This window comes from Fundulus heteroclitus, unplaced genomic scaffold, assembly GCF_011125445.2.
Source record: "Fundulus heteroclitus isolate FHET01 unplaced genomic scaffold, MU-UCD_Fhet_4.1 scaffold_251, whole genome shotgun sequence".
In the NCBI taxonomy this organism is placed as follows: domain Eukaryota; kingdom Metazoa; phylum Chordata; class Actinopteri; order Cyprinodontiformes; family Fundulidae; genus Fundulus; species Fundulus heteroclitus.
Genome location: NW_023396662.1, coordinates 120,547 through 135,993, shown reverse-complemented (window position 1 = coordinate 135,993; position 15,447 = coordinate 120,547). Strand labels below are relative to the sequence as shown.

The following is a 15,447-nucleotide window of genomic DNA, read 5'->3' as shown; positions in this document are numbered from 1 at the left end:
TTCCTTTAGATTAGAATCTGGCAAGTTTAAGAAACAGTGGGAAAACTGGGTGAAATTTATATCGCCTATGAGATCAGACTTTGTCATGTGATAAAATTAGGGTTGAGAACCTCTTAGTGCCACACAGTTAGTGTTGTTGTACAGTTTTGGTTTCTTTTCTTTGGGTGTTTTTTCTTGTTTTGTCTTGTTTTCTTTTAAAATTAAAAAAAAAGTGTATTTCTATTGGAATGAACATTTGTAGACATATCCATGATTAAGGAGGAGGGGAAGGGAGTTTTTCTCTTTCTACATGAAGGTATGCGAGTCAGGATAAAATAATCAGGATAAAATAAGGTAAGATTACCTGAAGCATAACTGTCACCTAGCTCATGTATGGAAGGTTGTGAAGTTAATTTGGCTATGTTAAGTCTATGTCAGAAATGGATATGATGGATGTATACTTTTTTTTTTGAAATACACTCAATAAAATGTTAATTAAAAAAAAAATAAAAAAAATAAAAAGAAAACAGGATGGAGCTCTGCACTGGAAGAAAGGTGGTGCATTGGTTCAGCCAGTGAAGGAGCTTGTCACGTATGGCAAATTAAAATTCTTTTATTTTTTTGCAAGGTATGCCAAACAAAACGAAAGCTTGCATGCATTGTTATTTGTACCATGTATGCATGTTTGTGTTGGCTGGTTAACACACTCCTTTTGTTTTTGAGAGTTGGATTTTGACTTCTATTGATTTTAACATACCTGATTTGCTATTAGTTCTGTTATTCCAGACTACACCAGACTGCTGATGAAGCTTGTGTGGCAGATCCAATTAAATGCTGGAAAAATAGGGATGTTCTTTGTTCTCCTGCAGTAATGTAGGAGAAGTGTGTGGCACAGATTATGTTATGAACTCCACTACCCAAAATCACCCATTTAGGAAATTATTGCCTAAAACGCTAAAAGCAATTTATTTAGATCAAAAAACTAGTCACTGTTGACACAATTTGTGTGGATGTGTTTGACTAAATAACATGTCAAAATTTAAATTTTTTATTTCTGTTCATCTTTAAGTGTATCTTCGCACACCACAGAAAATATAGACAGATGCAATAGAATGATGGATGATTGTAAGGTACGTTTTACAAAGACAGAATATTATTTGGGGGAAAAAGTGTTGAATTGTGTCAGTAAAAATACCAGCTGCTTGCTGCTATTCTGTAATGGTCTCAATTTAGTTCTGCCTGCTGCTCTCATTTACACTGCTTACAATCCTCAGTGAGAGATTGAATACAACACAGTGGGGTCTTTTATATACTGTAGCTAGTGCACAAATGTTTTTATCTAGTTTACCACATGTTCAGTCAAATATGTAACAAATCGTGAGTATTTACCGGCTATGCTGCCTGCTATATTAATGTGGGAGAGTTCATTACCTGTCCTGACTTGAGAGTATGTTTCGGTGACAGGCTGCCGGTACTGTTGAGTGAAGTCATGCTGCCATGGGAGGGTGTAGAATGTAACGAGTCTTTCAGTGGTGGGGGGCTGGCTGGTAGTCCGGGAGCAGGACCTATCATTGAGCAAAGACTCTTCTTCCTCTTTGATGGAGGGATGAGGGCAGAGGGGAGGAGTGCAGGAATCGGCTCCTTCTCTAAGGCCCGATACACAAGGTGCATGGCCTGGAAGAAAAGGGTTCTGCTTTAATGGTTGCATACAGAGCTTTTCTGAAACAACAAACACCCCAGAAGTATCAAAAAACATTTAGGATTGTACAAAAACCCTGAGTGATTTGTATTCATACATATCCATTCTTCATTCCAGTTTCTTAATAATGCATAGACCTTGTATAAGATACTAGACCACAGATCCTACTAACGTGTTCTTGTCTGTGAGTGGGACACCCCATCTACTTTTAATGACTGGGCTTAAAACCTATTTGTTAAAGAGTAGTTTAGGTTATTCTGTATTATCTCTGTAGTTATGTTGCTATAGGCGTAGACTGTTGGAGGACCACTTTCACTCAGCTACATTTCCAGTATGTATTATCTGCAGATATTGTAGACTGACTTACAGTTAGGCCCAGAAATGTTTGGACAGTGACACAATCCTTATGATTTGGACTCTGCATGCCATCACATTGGATTTGAAATTAAACAACTACAATGTAATTGAAGTGCAGACTTTAAGATTTAATACAAAGGATTAAACAAATATATGATTAAAAACATGTAGGAATTGCAGTTATTGTTACACAAACACTCCTCATTTCAGGGGCTCAAAAGTAATTGGACACATAAACATAACCCTAAGTAAAATGTTACTTTCAATATTTTGTTGAGAATCCTTTGCAGGCAAGTCTGGAACCCATGGACATCACCAAACGCTGGGTTTCCTCCTAAGTGATGCTTTGCCAGGCCTTTGCTGCAGCTGTCTTCAGTTGGTGCTTGTTTGTGGGTCTTTCTGCCTTAAGTTTGGTCTTCAGTGGGCTGACGTCTGGTGATCGACTTGGTCATTGCAGAATGTTCAACTTATTTTCTTTAAAAAACTCTTGGGTTGTGTCAGGATTTGTTTACCGATGAACTCAGAACACACACACACGGGACAAAGGTTTGAGAGATTTATTGAAGGAAAGATGATGGGTGGTAGATGATGAAACCAGAGGAGCAGGATTACAGAGGCTCAGAGGTGCAGGTGATGGCAGGAGCTGACGGCCCGGAGCGAGAGTCCATAATAATCAAGGTGGCCGGGAAGCTCAGTGCTGCATGGCTAGCAGACCCCGTAGCAACACCAGGGCACAGATCAGAACTTCTCCAGGGCGGCTAGTCAGGTTAGCAGTTCTCTGGAGACACCAGGGCACAGAGCAGAGCTTCTCCAGGGCGGCTAGTCAGATTAGCAGTTCTCTGGAGACACCGGGGCACAGAGCAGAGCTTCAACAGGGCGGCTAGTCAGGTTTAGCAGCTCTCTGGAGACACCAGAACACAGAGCAGGACTTCTCCAGGAACAAACAGTAGAGTGAATAGTCTTTAGAGAGACTGGCAGGACTAACCTTAAACAAGAGCGCAAAAGACAAATCTTCCCAGGCAAAACGGGGACTGTCATGGAGAGGTGGATAACAGAAGACGGATTGGCACTAGAGTGAGACAAATGGAGGCTTAAATATGGAGGCTAGCAGGTGAAATGCGTCTGACTGATTAATTACAAACAGGTGTGACTGACTGCAAAGGGGGTGAAGGGAAAGCTTAAGTGAGGGGAAGGGAGGAGCTAAGACTAACAGAAATAAAAGTCAAATCATAACTAGAACCTAAAAGGAGATGAAAACTGAAAACTAATATTAAACAGAAAGCTAAGTCAAAACTCAACCATGAAAGGTTGCTTTTGCAGTATGTTTTGGATCATTGTTCATGTGTACTAAGAAGCACCATACAATAAACTTTGCTGCATTTGGCTAAATCTGAGCAGAAAGTATATCCCTATACACTTCAGAATTCATCCAGCTGCTTCTGTCTTTTGTCACATCATCAATAAACACAAGTGATCCAGTGCCACTGGAAGCCATGCATGCCCATTCCATTACACTGCCTCCCCCATGTTTTACAATCAATCAATCAATTGTATTAGTCAACTGCAATTTGCATTGCATTGCAGTTCCAGTACAACCGTTCATCACATACACTTAACAAACATTTTGGGGGAACGATTGACTGAGGCCTTGCGTTGCCAGAAACGCAGCCAGTCGGCCTCTGCTACATGAGCGCAAGCCGTTAGGCGCTTTCCTTCAAACTGCTCCAAACCCTGCTTTACACGGGGTCCCCACGCGCTGCCCTTGAATCTGTTGAAGAAACATTAACACTGGGGGACTGGAGGGAGATAAAAAAGACAGGTGCTGCACAATTTGTGTTTCCACACAAAATGTGAAGCATCCGACAAAAAACCTCATTTGCACGAAAAGCACAATCAATGACGAGACACCTATATGCAGAAAGGTAAACATTTGAGTGCTGGTCGGGTAAAGTCATCTGTATTTGTGAGCATATGTGTGTCTGGGTGCATGTTGTGTGGAAATCTGTATGTCCATGAAGGCCGTCCCTCCGGGCAGGCAAGTGTCCTTGATGGAAAGTCTATCACTTCGCAGCTCCAGCTTGACGCCTCCACAGATGTCAGCATGGAAGGTGGGGGGGCAGGGGATTTGTGCGATGTCGCCATAACAACTCAGGGAGAATTTGATAGTGGGGAGTTTGATTTGAAAAAACAGAATTTGTTATGAGAACAAGCTGACACCAACTTTTCTGTCAGCCTTAAAGTCTTTTCGCCGCTGGCTCCAGGATCCAATATTCCAATAATCCAATCGATGGGGTAGTAACGTTCACACTTCCAGGTTTTATCCCATCTCTCCTCTGTGTACTACAACCGCGGTCAGCTTATCAAGCCGTCCGTTTTGTTCATTCAACGACCTCATGATCGCGTCGACTGCTGCTGGCAGTCTCATCAAAGCCACATTGACCGCCAGCAGCTTTTGAAGGTGTTGATACATTAAATATCCTCCAAGTATCGTAAATCCGAATAAGTAGACATCTTCGACGTCCTCAACAGAAAGAATTGAGAGGCACACCGTGGACCATTTCTGCCACGGGTCCAAGATGTATCCCGCAAAAAAAGTTCAGATGGGACAGGCACCCTCCCCGGTCCTTTACAGAAGATGTGGTGTGCTTTGGATCATGAGCTGTTCTGTTCTTCTCCAAACTTTCTTCTTCCCATCATTCTGGTACAGGTTGATTTTAGTCTCATCTGTCCAAAGAATGTTGTTCCAGAACCGGGCTGGCTTCTTCAGCTGTTTTTGGCAAAGTCAATTCTGGCGTTTCTGTTTTTGAGGCTGATTAATGGTTTGCACCTTGTGGTGAATCCTCTGTATTTACTCTCATGAAGTCTTCTTTTTATGGTAGACTTAGATACTGATACACGTACTTCCTGGAGAGTTTTCTTCACTTGAGTGGATGTTGTGAAGGGTTTTTCTTCACCATGAAAAGGATTCTGCGATCATCCACCACTGTTGTCTTCTGTGGATGTTCAGGCCTCTTTGAGTTCACAAGCTCATGAGTGCACCTTATTTTCTCTCAGAATGTAACAAACTGCAAAAATAAATAAAAAAATTCCCTTGCCCTAGACCATTAAGTCACATTAACTGTACAAAAAAGAGGAAAACATAACTTTTTTTAAAAATGGGTCTCTACTTAAACTGCGGTGAGCCATCATGCACACAGTTCCACTCAGTCAAGTTTAGTACTCACAAGACCTCAAAGAGAGAGCAAAAAAAGTTGAGTGTATGTTTAGAACATTGATTTTTATATCTTAAGTCCAATCTTAAACTATTATATATTCCAAGTCAATACCTGTGAATAGCAGTCCACACTTAACGCTGGTTTATAAGTTCTCAAACTTTCATTCTTTTTTTCCAACCCTCTTCACTGCCACTGGATAACTTATCTTATTGAATGTTTTAACTTGTTGAATTTCTACCAATATTTTCCTGACTTCCCCATATGTGTTTACTACCACAGTTCCAGCACTTTTCCTGCACATTCTTCAAATTTATAATCAGCACCACATTTGGGATACTTCTGGCTTCCTTTTCAGGCGGCAGCTATGTGCCCATATCTTTGACATCTTCAATACTAGAAACATAGCATAATCATTCTTCTTATTTGGATCGCAAACAACATTAGAGGTGCATACTTCCACCTACTGTACATGAATGTGTAACTATAGTCTTCACCTTCTATATTCTATGTATTCATTTCAGTGTTTCCCGCAGGAATTTGCTTAGGCGAGGCGGTGAGTTGTCGGCCGGAACAAGTTTTGCGCCGATGAATGCCGGAGGGGGGGCTCGATGCAGACGCCGACAGTGAAGTCGACCTGCTTCTTGCTTCAAAGTATCCATGTATTTTTGCCTGTTTTTTCCCTGCCATTCACTATATGCACGCGAGAAAGCAACAACAAAAAAACCTGGTGTTAACGTCAAATAAACATGCAAGCATATCGAAATCAATACATAAAACTAAATCCTATCATACATTGTCAGTAGGGGTGGGTATTGCCAAAGAAGTCACGATTCGATTCTAATCACGATTCACATGCCACGATGCGATTCTATCACGATGCATCACGATGCTTGAATTATTGCGATGCATCGCAATGCATTGTGATATTTTCACTGAACAGTTAGAAAAAAATACAGCCATTACCAGTGACTGACTGGCTGTGTATGATCTGGATAGTGTCTTCAATTGATACATAACTGAAAGAAACTGAATTCATACATAGCTGTATTTATTGAAACACCTTTTGGAGGTATTGCCATGAAAATAAATATTACTGTTACTGGACACAAATATTACTATTACTGGAGTGGACACACTGACAAAAAGTGCTTAGGATTTATAAAACTTATAAGGATAATCAGTGCCATTTCCATGGCCTCAGTGGTCCTTTAAACCAATGAAATGAAAACATTCAAATGTTTGCGCGTGTAGATGTTGGGGCTTGCTTGCATTCGACTGTTGTTTGTTAAATCAGTGCTTGCGGTGCTGGCGGCTCTTGTTTTTCTGGATGGCGCCTCAGCATGTGTGCCTTTTAAGTTTGTTGTATTCCCACAGTATTTCATTACAATGTAACAGTGTTTGCAAATTGCGTGTGTCATATCAATTTTGTTTTTACCTTCTTTGTTTTCAAAGCCAAAATGCGTCCAAACATCAGACTTGACATGTGATGGAGATGGGTGAATGTTCTCAGTCTCTTCCATGTTTTGTTTATAAATGACTTGTCGCAGTATCCCACGGCCGGAAATGCTTGTGACACTAGGTAGCGGGCGTAAACACATCCGCAGCGACATCTACTGGACTGGAAGTTGTATTCCACTGGTTTTTGGCTGATGTTCGCCAACCATTCATCCATTTTATTTATTCGTTTTTTAAATTAATAATCGATTCTTAGCGTCACGAATCGATGCATTGGATCGCAAATATTAGAATCGCGATGCATCGTCATGACGATTATTTTGCACACCCCTAATTGTCAGAGCACACGAGGCAGAATTTGGTCTGACACAGTGCAAATAGTAATTTTCGATTATCAGTTTTAATTAACTACTTACCTTTCCACATATAGTTTACCGATGATGATGACGATGAAGACGCCCCCCCCCCCCCCACACACACACACGTCTCCTCGGATGATCAAAGAAAATTATTCCTCTGCCATGGCGTAGTAATATAACAAACCAGAGGGTGTCGCAATTCAGTATTATCAGCCATACAGTTATCAATGCTGTTTTATTGTCTGGGCCTGGCAATGAATTAAAACTTCTGGGTTTTTTTGGGGGGGGTTTTTTTGGAATGTTGGCTAGGCGGTAGCGTGAGTTTGGCAAGGCGGCCGCCTCGCCAAGATAGTGCTGCGGGAAACACTGCATTTTGTACTTTGTAAAAATCAGAACAATGCTTTATTTATAAAACTGATTTTCTGTCTTTCCCCCTCTGTTCCTAATATATATTTTAGACTGGAAAAACTAATCCATGCATTTATTTTTCGTCGAATTGATTACTGCAACGGTGTTTTCACAGGTCTGCCTAAAAAGTGGATCAGACAGCTGCAGCTGATCCAGAACGCTGCTGCCCGTGTCCTCACTAAGACTAAGAAAGTAGAGCATGTCACCCCAGTTCCAAAGTCCTTACACTGGCTCCCTGTATCTCAGAGAATAGACTTTAAAATACTTCTGTTAGTCTATAAATCCCTGAATGGCTTAACACCTGAATACATCACAGACTTGTTATCAGTGTATCAACCCTCCAGACCACTCAGGTCTTCTGGCTCCAGTCTACTCTGCATACTGGTTCTGCATCTAGAACCAGAACTAAACAAGGAGAAGCAGCATTTAGTTCCTATGCTCCACTTATCTGGAACAAACTTCCAGAAAACTGTAAAACTGCAGAAAGCCTGAGTTCCTTTAAATCAAGATTAAAAGCACATTTGTTTAGGACTGCCTTCGACTGCTCTAGTTAAATAGTTCTACTGAAACATCACTAGTTCAACTTTTTAGTCCAACTCTTTTTAATGTTCTATTTTTGTTTCAACACTTTATTCCTACTCGCTTTTATTTTGTTTTATTTTCATATATTTTAATCATGTAAAGCACTTTGCATTGTCTCTGTACTGAATTGTGCTATACAGATAAATTTGCCTTGCCTTGCCTAGACTCCATTGTTAACTTCACCTTATCAGTCATTCAAATTACATTAAAATAAAAGTAAAATGTATCAAGATTAATCTTTGTAAATGAACATTCTAGCAATAAAAAGCTAATTGTCAGTAACAATTAAAAAAGTTACAGGCAAACTGCTAATTATTTCTGTAACTAAACAGCCTTTTGTGTATTGTCCACATTTATTTTTTTACAGAAAATATTCAACTGTTCTTGTGTCACTACCAGTGGCGGCTGGTGAAAAAATTTTTTGGTGGGGCTGGCCAATAGATTTCCCTGGCTAACCCAGTACATGCATCTAAATCAAAAGTCGGAAAATTACTACGATTCCACAATAAGCATTTAATTAATAAAAAAACATTGTTCACATATGATTATTTTGGTGGTTTTGTCTTATTAATCCTTTTCACAGACTCATGCCAGAGGGTTTGCATACATTGTACCTGTACATATATTATTACGAAACGAACGTTTACGTCTTGACTTAAATATATATCCTAATTTTTTATTTATATAATGATTTAAGTAGAACAATGACTAGTGCAAAATTAAGTTGTATTTACCGGAGATGAAGTGTAGACTGCAAATTCTGTCGTGGTATGATTGCTCCCACAGTCAATTGGGATTGTCTGCCTTCATCCTTTTCATTGAAATGATCTATTTCTTTCTTCTTTCTTCGTCCTTCGGTAAACGAAAGAAACATACATCCGACGATTTGGAATGCCTCTGTGTGCAACCGGGAGCACAACAAGTCGTAGGCATTGTTTAGATTCCAAAAATAAACTAAAAGTACGCTCTAATCCACCCATTTTGTCACGCTGGTAAGTGAAAACAGTACTGTTTTTGCCGGCCACTGTGACCCGGATGTAGCGCGGATATAGCTTGTGAAGTCAGCTAGTGCTATGACTCCAGGAGCCCCAAAGCCATTCATTTTGGTGATGCTGATTGGCCAAATATTTATAAATCTCCCCTAGCAACAGTATACGATTGGTTATTTCGCTACACTTGTAGAGCTCCTTGAGTGACAGCCCCAAAAGTGTAGAAGAAGAGAAATGATACGTTCTGTTGGTGGAAGTGCACTGTTAAATGAGAGTAGAAGTGTTTTAATAATTCTTATTACATGTAGCCACGTACTATTAAGTAAAAACTGACATTAATAATACTTTTAAAATCTATATATATTTTGACTTTTCCCCTCCACATCTAGGGAGGGCAGCGCCCGAGCGCCCCCTATGGGCCAGCCGCCACTGGTCACTACACTTCTAAACTTTGAACTAAGATAGAAAATATGATTAAAGCATTTTATGTCTAAAACCTTTTTGCTATAGTTTTCTCATCAGTCAGATGACTAAATTCTACCTTTGACAGTATCTTTCAATAACTGAGTAGTGATCATTGCCGCAGAGTAAATAATACAGAGTTCAAATTAACTTACCACCGCAAACTCGTCCTTGTCCAGATGGCCATCTTTATCGATGTCACTCAAATCCCAAACCTGTTAGTGTAAAATAAATAGGTCAATGATGTTTCATATGAATCATATTTGGTAAATTAGAACATTGTTGAAAAGCTCATTTATGCCAGTAACTCAATTCACTAAGGGAAACACATCATATAAGATTAACACAGACTGATGATTTAAGCCTTTATTTCTGTTATTTAGGGGTTTTTCCCCCCACCTTCGGGTAATAAAATTACAGCATTTAAGATTAGAATATTGCATCAGACCAATAAAAATGCACAACTTTGCATACAGAAATGGGGGCTTAATGAAAAGTATGTTTAATACCAGCTTAAAGGTTGTTGTTGTTGTTGTTTTTTTCAAAAGGTACTTTAAATCTGACAAACAAGCTTCTTAGAAATGCATATTCTTATTTATTGAATATGACTGTTTATATAGCAATGATTTGTAAAACACATTACATCTCAATTGGAAAAAAAAAGTTAAAAATGAAAAATTAATGGAGCAGGCTGGTCCAAATTACTTAAATGTCATTGCAAAAACTCTAAATGGTCCTCAGTAGTTTCTACAGACTCCACATGTCAGCAAACAGGCCTGACAACGTTGCCGCTCCTTATGAGATGACAGATGGTGTCCTGGCCTAGGGTATCTCCTCCCAGATCCTAACCAGGGCATCACTGAGCTCCTGGACAGACTGAAGGCAACCTAGTGGAGTGGAATGGATCTAAACATGATGTCCTATTGGATTTAAGTCAGGGGAGAGTGGAGGCCCGTCAATTGGTATCATTTCTTGCATCCTGCAGTAACCGCCTGCATTCTCTTGCCAGGACCCACTGCAACAGGGTCTAACAATGGGTCTAAGGATTTCATTGTGATACCTAAGGTAGTCAGAGAGTCATAATTTATCCTGTACAGGTCTGTGCATCCCTCCATGGGTCTGACCTGACCACCACCGACCCACCACCAAACCCCTCATGCTACAGATAACATAACATTCACCTGTTTATGAATCATAACCAAAGGGGTTCAAATATTACATGACCAAAAAGTGCTTTCTATCAGCATATTTTTATGTACATGTCCACATTGCCTATAATTAGTAGTTACAAGTAATTTTTTATTAGTTTTTTTTTTTTCATTACAATGCCCTTTTCTAATAGATTAGAACTACAAGTAAGAAGAACTGCCAAAGATACCTTCCCAAGGACATCCAGAGGCAGCTTGGAGTTGATGAGGACTGGTCTGACCTTCTCTCCTGACAGCAGGCCTTTGACAGGAGCCAGACTTTCAAAAATCCCATCAAATTTATTCTTTTCCTCAGGCTATAGAAGAAGGGACACAATATTTTTTATAAACAACAGTCCACTAACATTCGATTACTCCAAATTTTTAATCACTAAACTAAAAATTCCAATAACAGTTTTTCTTGCACATCTTAAGTTCTAAGTACCGTATTTTCTGGACTATAAGTCAGAGTTTTTTTCATAGTTTGGCCGGGGGTGCGACTTATACTCTGGAGCGTCTTATGTGTGAAATTATTACACATTTTTACCGGTATATCATCACACCTGTTATTTTCACACCAAACCGCAAGAGGGCGCTTTAGGCCTGTGTTTAATCAGACATAAGAGACGTAGAAGCGGAAGTGCAGCATCTTCTACCTCTGGAGTTAACAGAGTTATTTGAAAGTGACACCGAGGATGAAGATTTCACTGGATTTTAGTTATTTGGAGTGACACGGGCGCTTTGGTTAACTTCTTCGCATGTTATTTATGCTATAGTTATCTGAATAGCTTTTAATATGTTATGTTAACATACCAGGCACGTTCTCAGTTGTGTCATGTAGTGTAAGCTAACCGTACAATTATTCAGCCTGTTGTTGCCTCAGTTCTATTTTTATTTAAAATTGCCTTTCAAGATGACATGTCTGTTCTTGATGTTGTATATTATCAAATAAATTTCCCCCAAAAATGCGACTTATACTCCAGTGCGACTTATATATGTTTTTTCCTTCTTTATTATACATTTTATGGCTGGTGCGACACAAACTATTGCACTGACCAACAACCCTTCCTGAGAAGCTTAAAGTGTGCAACTAGTCCTTAGGATCTAATAAGACTCATTCCAGTTAAATAGTCCCTTTACAGACAGTTGGTTTGCATTTGTAAAAAACAAACATGTACACACAAATGTACACACCCATTAAAACCTGTGACGACTGGCAAAACTATTCTTCCCAAATGTAATGATAGTTGGTATATAGAAAGAGTTCAGCAAAAAAAAAACTCTTTAAATAGGTTTAGGTAAAAAGTTAGAGGTTAAGGCCAAACAAAAAAGTCCATATCCTGATATGGACTCTGTTCTTGTTTTTTACATACCCTGACGGCCCAAAGTGATTCACAAGACAAAGGGGTTGTGCTGCTCAAAGAGGGACTGCTGCTGTCCTTCTGGAATCACACAAACCAAACATTTCATCAAAACAACTTCAAGTGATAATTCAATGATAGATAATCACTTTACAGACAAGACAAGAATACAGATTTACACTGTTGTTGCTTTTCTGTCACACTTAAATGTTTCAGATCAAATGCTGACTTTATCCATCGAGGGAAAAAAGGTCCAAACCAACCTTGCCCTAGGTGTAAAAGTCATGTCAAGCCTCATAACTAGATGTGCCACAGGTGACCGTGGCACATCTAGTTATGAGACATCAAGAGTTGTGATAACTGGCAATGAGGGTTTAATATCACCACTGAGGAATTTTGGTCCAATCTCCTCAGCAGAAATTTTTTAATACAGCCATGTTGGTTGCTCTTCCAGTATAAAGTCTGTGTTTATTGTCATACCAAAAAATAAATGTTCCTTTTAATTTTTAAGGGGGACAATAAGCAGAGCAATTTTTGGTTGGTTGGCAAAGGTACGCTGAAATGTACTGTTGTTGTAATATTCTGGTTTCTGTTCTGGTTTTATTTTTAAGTTATTTTACTCTCCTGCTTTAGATTCTCTGGTTACTTTGAGTTTTTGTTTTGTCTGGGTTTTTATTTACTGTTAGTTTATCCTGTTTTGTCATCAGTTTTAGTCTTAGCTTTATCTTCTGTTTTAGATTTATACTTTAGAGTCATTTTGTTTCTTAGTAAGTTTGGTGTAGTTTCTGTCCACTGTCCTCTGCACTGATGTCTGGTCTCTTACCCACTCTGCAGACCTGCCTTACTCCACCCCTGTTGTAGTGATGGTGAGATGAAGCCTCATGAGGCATTGAACCACTTGAGCCAACTGGTTCGAGAAAGGGTTCATTTTTTGGAGCTTCATGTGCACACGAAACCACCTACTGGCCAGGTGTATAATCACAGCCAGCTGTATCTTAACACGTGTGATGCATTGATTTTTTGTCTATTATGGCTCTTGGGATTGACTTCACAAAAGGTGTAGGACGAAATCATTTGTCTACATGAATTATTTATACACATATGTGTATAATAAAATATTGTTTGAATGTATTCTCTGTGTGTAATTTTTCCCAAAATAGTGGTGTCATGTGATATGGCATGGTGTGTAATAATCAGACCTCTCAACTTTGATTAAAAGTTAAGAGTGAGATTATGGGGGGGGGGGATGTGGGGGGAATAATGGTCAACAATTTCCCCTCAGCAGCAACACTGAAGCACACAGAGGTTCACGCTGCGTCTTTACGCACGATCCAGCTGCTGATGTCTCCTGCCTCTGATCATTACAGTTGGAAAAACGTTCAAATGGAACTTTATGAGTACTGGATACAGTATATTGGATAGTTGATAATTAACCTGCTTGAAATGACATGGCTGACATATATTTATTAACCATACTAATAGTATTATTAATTATTACAATTTGCCACCTTCTTCAGGGCCACATGCAAAAACACGGTGGCCCGTCAATAAAGTCTGCTCCTGAACATTCAAGTGTTGCTGAAGTTTTTATCTACCAGTTAATTTACCCTCTTCATGCACCTTGAAAGTTGGTGAAGTTGTGCCAGAAACTTTTGGATGTCTTCCGGTAAACAACTTGTTGCCAGCTGAAACATAATCACCCAAGCAGTAATTATCCAATGGGAGGCTCGTACCAATTTACTTAGTTAAATCCAGGTGGCGACTTTTTTTTGGCCAGGCAGTGTATGTGTTCTCTTTAAAGTGACTTTTTGTCTTTATTACTGCATTATTGTGTTTTTATATTATTGTATAAGTAAGCGCATGAGCATTGTTATGCCCACTTCAGCGTTCTTCCCTGGCAATCCACCAAACTGAGAAGGCACAACAGCTGTCCCTCACGCTGGGCTTTTCCCCCATGTGGCACGTGATTCGATTTCTCGCTGGTCCGAGAGTTTGCTGAATCAAACTTCTCCCCTGTATTTCTACACAGAAGGTCACTGACTTTAAACTACTTGAATTAATTTTTGATCCTACTGGAAGTCGCTACCTTCCAGTGATCAACACAGACTCCGCTCGTTGTTATGGCCAAACAAAGCGTCAGAGAGCGCCCCGAAAACTTGTTTGTTTTGTTGTTTTTTTTCTGCCCCTCACGATGATCCGCATCCCTGACGCCTCCGCCTGGAGCCATGGACGAGCCAGGACTGTGCCAGGATTTCCTCACTGAGGCGACACCAAGTAAAGAAAGGACTTTCCTTTTTATTTCTCTTTTTCACCCATAAGGTGATATTTTGTGCCTAAACAGAACCTATTAGGAAATAGTTTAATGCTTGATTACTCTGAAAGGGAGTTTGTTTAACTGTGCTGAATATTTCTGATATTGTGCATGCATTAAGTGATTCTGCTGTGTTTGGTTTAGTTGATGGTAAATTGGCCGCACCAATGCCTATATAACAGGCCTATACAACGGTGAATTGCTACCTCTCATTTAATCCATTTTTGACTTGTTTTATTTTCATTTATTTCCTTTGCATGTTCTTTTGAGTAGCGAGTAGTGTTTCCTAGTGTTTTATTAAGTAGAATAATTGCTGTAACAGGGAATTATTAGTTTAATTAATAATAACTTGTGAAATTGTAGTTTTTTGTGATAATTTTGGTCCAGAAACTGAATGTTCTCTAAGAGCTATAGAATTACCTCTTTTTGAGTTAATAACTGAATAAACTGAGACATTTTCATTGGTTTGTAGTAAAGAAGTAAGGATTAAAACTGCAATTATAATTGAGTTATCAACGTTTGCTGGATAAGTCTAATCGGTCTACAACTGGTCAGATCACACTTTTCTAGTACATTAAGTTCATAACTGCTAATTAATGAACAAATTATTAGTGTTAATCATTACAGGCTCATAGCCTTTGGATCACAACCATTTGACCTAAATTTGTTATAGCTACCATTTGAGTTTCAATGATCTATTATTAAATTATAATAGCAAAGTATAATTAATAATAATATTCATAATCAGACAGGTTTGTTGGCATAACAGCACTGTACAATCCAGAGTCAAATCCCTTGTATGTGTACACATCCCTGGCAAATAAAGCTGATTATGATTCTTATCTGAACCAGAACTGGCAAATATCTAAGTAATTCGGCCATAGTCAAAAATTGCTTTGACATTTTGTGCTTTTGATGTTGTTGGCTCTCTGTTTTTCTCTATCTGCTGTCACTTGCTCCGTTCTCTGCTTTCTCTCCCCTCAATTCCCTCACAGCTGTTTGCAATGCTTTCTTCCTGTGAGAAGGGCCATTGTCTTCCTTGGGAGGGAGAGAGGGAGGGAGGAAGGACAGATGGACAAACGG

The 15,447-nt window shown here is 39.3% G+C and overlaps 1 protein-coding gene across 11 annotated transcripts in view; it reads right to left on the bottom strand.

The window, feature by feature from the left end:
- The window catches only part of eps15l1a (epidermal growth factor receptor pathway substrate 15-like 1a), a 137,587-nt gene that overhangs the window by 68,846 nt on the left and 53,294 nt on the right, over nucleotides 1–15,447 (bottom strand). For 10 of the 11 annotated variants that reach the window (XM_036129921.1, XM_036129914.1, XM_036129918.1 and 7 more), the window contains 4 exons: nucleotides 12,066–12,134; nucleotides 10,884–11,009; nucleotides 9,661–9,720; nucleotides 1,411–1,653 (listed from right to left, as the gene is read on the bottom strand). In XM_036129921.1, the coding sequence (XP_035985814.1) occupies nucleotides 1,411–1,653; nucleotides 9,661–9,720; nucleotides 10,884–11,009; nucleotides 12,066–12,134 (498 nt within the window). The remainder of the gene's footprint in view (nucleotides 1–1,410; nucleotides 1,654–9,660; nucleotides 9,721–10,883; nucleotides 11,010–12,065; nucleotides 12,135–15,447) is intronic. The other variant, XM_036129922.1, reaches the window with a different exon arrangement.